This window comes from Microtus ochrogaster, unplaced genomic scaffold, assembly GCF_000317375.1.
Source record: "Microtus ochrogaster isolate Prairie Vole_2 unplaced genomic scaffold, MicOch1.0 UNK47, whole genome shotgun sequence".
NCBI classification, from domain to species: Eukaryota; Metazoa; Chordata; class Mammalia; order Rodentia; family Cricetidae; genus Microtus; species Microtus ochrogaster.
In genome coordinates, this window is record NW_004949145.1 from 2,543,095 (window position 1) to 2,546,264 (window position 3,170).

A 3,170-nucleotide genomic window follows, 5' to 3' on the forward strand; every position below is an offset into this window, starting at 1 on the left:
GAAGGAATTCTTGCATTGGCACGCTTCCTCTATGGATCTGCTCAGTATGGGAGCAGGGCCTTTTGCTGGGCTCTAAGGATCTTGCACACAAAAAGTCAGGCTTGGGAGGCAGGATGGGAGGATATGAAGAAGCCCCAGTGGCAGCAGCACTCCCTGCTGGCTCCCTGGACCCCTCAGCTCTGAAGCAGGCTGAGTTGGGGGATCCAAGGACCTTGCAGATGAAAAGGAGTGCTTGGGGGCAGGGTGGAATGTGGTAAAGAAAGCCAGCAGCCTGAAACACACCCTGCTGAATGCCCAGAAAAGCCCAGGGAATTGGAGGGTGCCTGGGCTGTTCCATGGACCTTGCAGATGGAAAGGCAGGCTTGGGAGTCAGGATAGGAGGATAAGAAGAAGCCCCAGTGGCAGGAGCACTCCCTACGGGATCCTCAGGCCTCTCAGCCCCCTTTATTTTTAAAACGTATTTTATTTAATTAATAGTTTATGCCCTTAATCTGCCCAACTCCCATCTACCCCTATTGCCATCCACCTTTCCCCTGTCTCCATTCAGAAAGGGGCAGACCTCCCATGGGCTTGAACAATGTCTGGCACATCAAATTGAGGTAGGACTGAGCTCCTCCCCTATATCAAGTCTGGGCAAAGTAATCCGGCATGGGAACAGGTTCCCAAAAGTCAGCTAAGTGCCAGGGACAGTTCCTGATCTCACTGCTAGGAGCCTTACAAACAGACCAAACTACACAACTACACAACATGCAGAGTGCCTAGGCTGCTCCCATGCAGGCTCCCTAACTGTTGGTCGAGGGTCCATGGTCTCACATGAACTCAGGTCAGCTATCTCTGTGGGCTCCCCCATCATGACCCTGACCCCCTGGATCATACAATACTTCCCCTCTTTCTTCAGGGGACTTCCAGAGCTGGGAACAGTGCTAGGCTGTGGATCTCTGCATCTGCTTCCATCAGTTACTAGGTGAAGGCTCTCTGATGACAGTTAGGGTAGTCACCATTCTGATTACAGTATAAGGCCAGTGCAGGCACCCTTTTCACTATTGCTAGGAGCCTTAGCTGGGGACAAGCAGGTTGTTTTTAAACTCAAAAAGATCTACCTTCCTTTGCCTCCTGAGTGCTAGGATTAAAGGGCCATGTCACAAAGACCAGCTAATAGAATCTTTTTACTTCCAGGCATTTACAATGAGAAGCCATTCCTTTCTGCTGATGCAGGACCTCAGGAAATCTCAGAAAGAAATGTGAATCTCCTCTGTCACACGCATCCTTCCTTTGACATCTTCATCCTCTGCAGAGGTGGAAATGCCTCCTTTCCTCAGAGCTGCTCACGTCAGGACCACAATACATTTCTCATCTCCCCTGTGAGGCCAGGGCACAGGAAGACCTACATATGCTTTGGCTCTCTCAAACACAGTTCCTACTTGTGGTCACTGCCTAGTGATCCACTTGAGTTTTCAATCCCAGGTAAGTATGTCTGGTTCTTGTTTCTTATCTTGGACAGGAGGTCTCAAGGGACTCCATGTGGGATGTATCAATTCCACTTTATGTCCCCTGTGTGCCACATGCTGCACACTTCACTGCTCTTCTGACCAAAATTGCTCTATTTGTGTTATGGGCTCTGAACATTATGTGTTGATTATATTATTTTGGGGACATATTCATCTGGGGAATAGACGTCCTCACCTATCCAAAATGAGAATGATCTTTCAGAATGTTCCTTTCTGAGTTATATGTGTGACAAGTACATTACTAGCCGATGGTGACAGAAAAATTGAAAGAGTATCTGCTAGTTTCTCCATTAATGACAGTTTTTTAGATTTCAAAGTTCATCTTGTTTTTACTTTTGCCTTTTTGGTTATAATACATCATTTTCTCCCCTCCTTTCCTTCTACCTTAAACCCTCCCATGTACCCCTTTTTGTTCTCTTTCAAATTCGTGGCTTATTTTTATACACATCAGTGTATATGCATGAATATATTTTTGGCATAACCTGCTTAGTCTGTATAATGTGATTATATGTATGTTTGCAAAGCTGAGCATTCGTATTGAATAACCAATTCATGTTCTCTTCCTTGGGGAAGACTATTCCCTCACTCTCAGAATCCCTAGTTCCTTATAGTCATTTATGTAGAGTGAGGCCTCATGGGCATTCTCCATCCACTATGGCATGTCTATCTCGTTGTCCTTGTCCAGCTCATGTTTAGGTTGCCATGTTGGTGAAACTTTATGTATAATGCTTCTGGAATTAGTAGGAGACCCAATCTCACAACAAACTCCCTTGTCCATTGGTTCCTACAATCTTTCCTCTCCCTCTTTCACAGTGCATGAGTTGTTTTGTGATGTATCCATTGTGACTGAGCTCCACAACTCTGCATTTTGGTTTGTTGTATTTGCTATGGTATATGTAATGTAATTTTTTTGGTTTTCATTTCTTTCATAAGGAAGTTACTTTGATGAGGAACTGGTGTGGGAAATTCTTCTGTATATGTGTTGCTTTTATTGGTTAATGAATAAAGAAGCTGCCTTGGCCTGTGACAGTGCAGAGTAGAGTAGAGCTAGGTGTGGGTAGGAGGACACTAAACTGAATGCTGAGATAAAGGAAGGTGGAGTTGCAAAAAGCCATGTAGCCTCCACCGGGGTCAAACACCTGCTCTGGAGCCCACTGAAACTTTACCAGTAGACCACGACCTTGTGGCAATATACAAATTAATAGAAATGGGTTAATTTAAGATATAAGAGTAAGCCAGAAAAATGCTTAAGCTATTGGCTAAATAGTATTGCAAATAATATAGTTTCTGTGTGACTATTTCATGGTCTGGGCAGCTGGGAACAAACAATCCTCCTCCTTCTACAAGGAGCAAGTACTACACTTACTGTCCCACCACTCTTTGTTCATCATGGTGCCACCTCTGAACAGTCATCAGTCCAGTAGAGAATGGAGGAAACATTTTTTAAATGTTAATTTTGCTTTTCTTTTTTGAAAATTAATTTTTAAAAAAATTCACTTTATATTCCAACCACAGTTCTCCCTCACACCCCTCCTCCTACTCCTTCTTATTTTCCTCCCATCCCACCCCATCTAATCCTTCCAACTGGTAAGGGCTCTCATGGGGAGTCAACAAAGACTGGCAGAATGTAGAAAATATTAACAGAAGCCGGGCGGTGGTGGC

The 3,170-nt window shown here is 44.5% G+C and overlaps 1 protein-coding gene across 1 annotated transcript in view; it reads left to right on the forward strand.

Moving 5' to 3' along the window:
* The window catches only part of LOC113455466 (leukocyte immunoglobulin-like receptor subfamily B member 2), a 19,147-nt gene that overhangs the window by 10,295 nt on the left and 5,682 nt on the right, over positions 1-3,170 (forward strand). Inside the window, exon 4 of the mRNA XM_026777126.1 lies at positions 1,177-1,464. Within this exon, the coding sequence (XP_026632927.1) occupies positions 1,177-1,464 (288 nt within the window). The remainder of the gene's footprint in view (positions 1-1,176; positions 1,465-3,170) is intronic.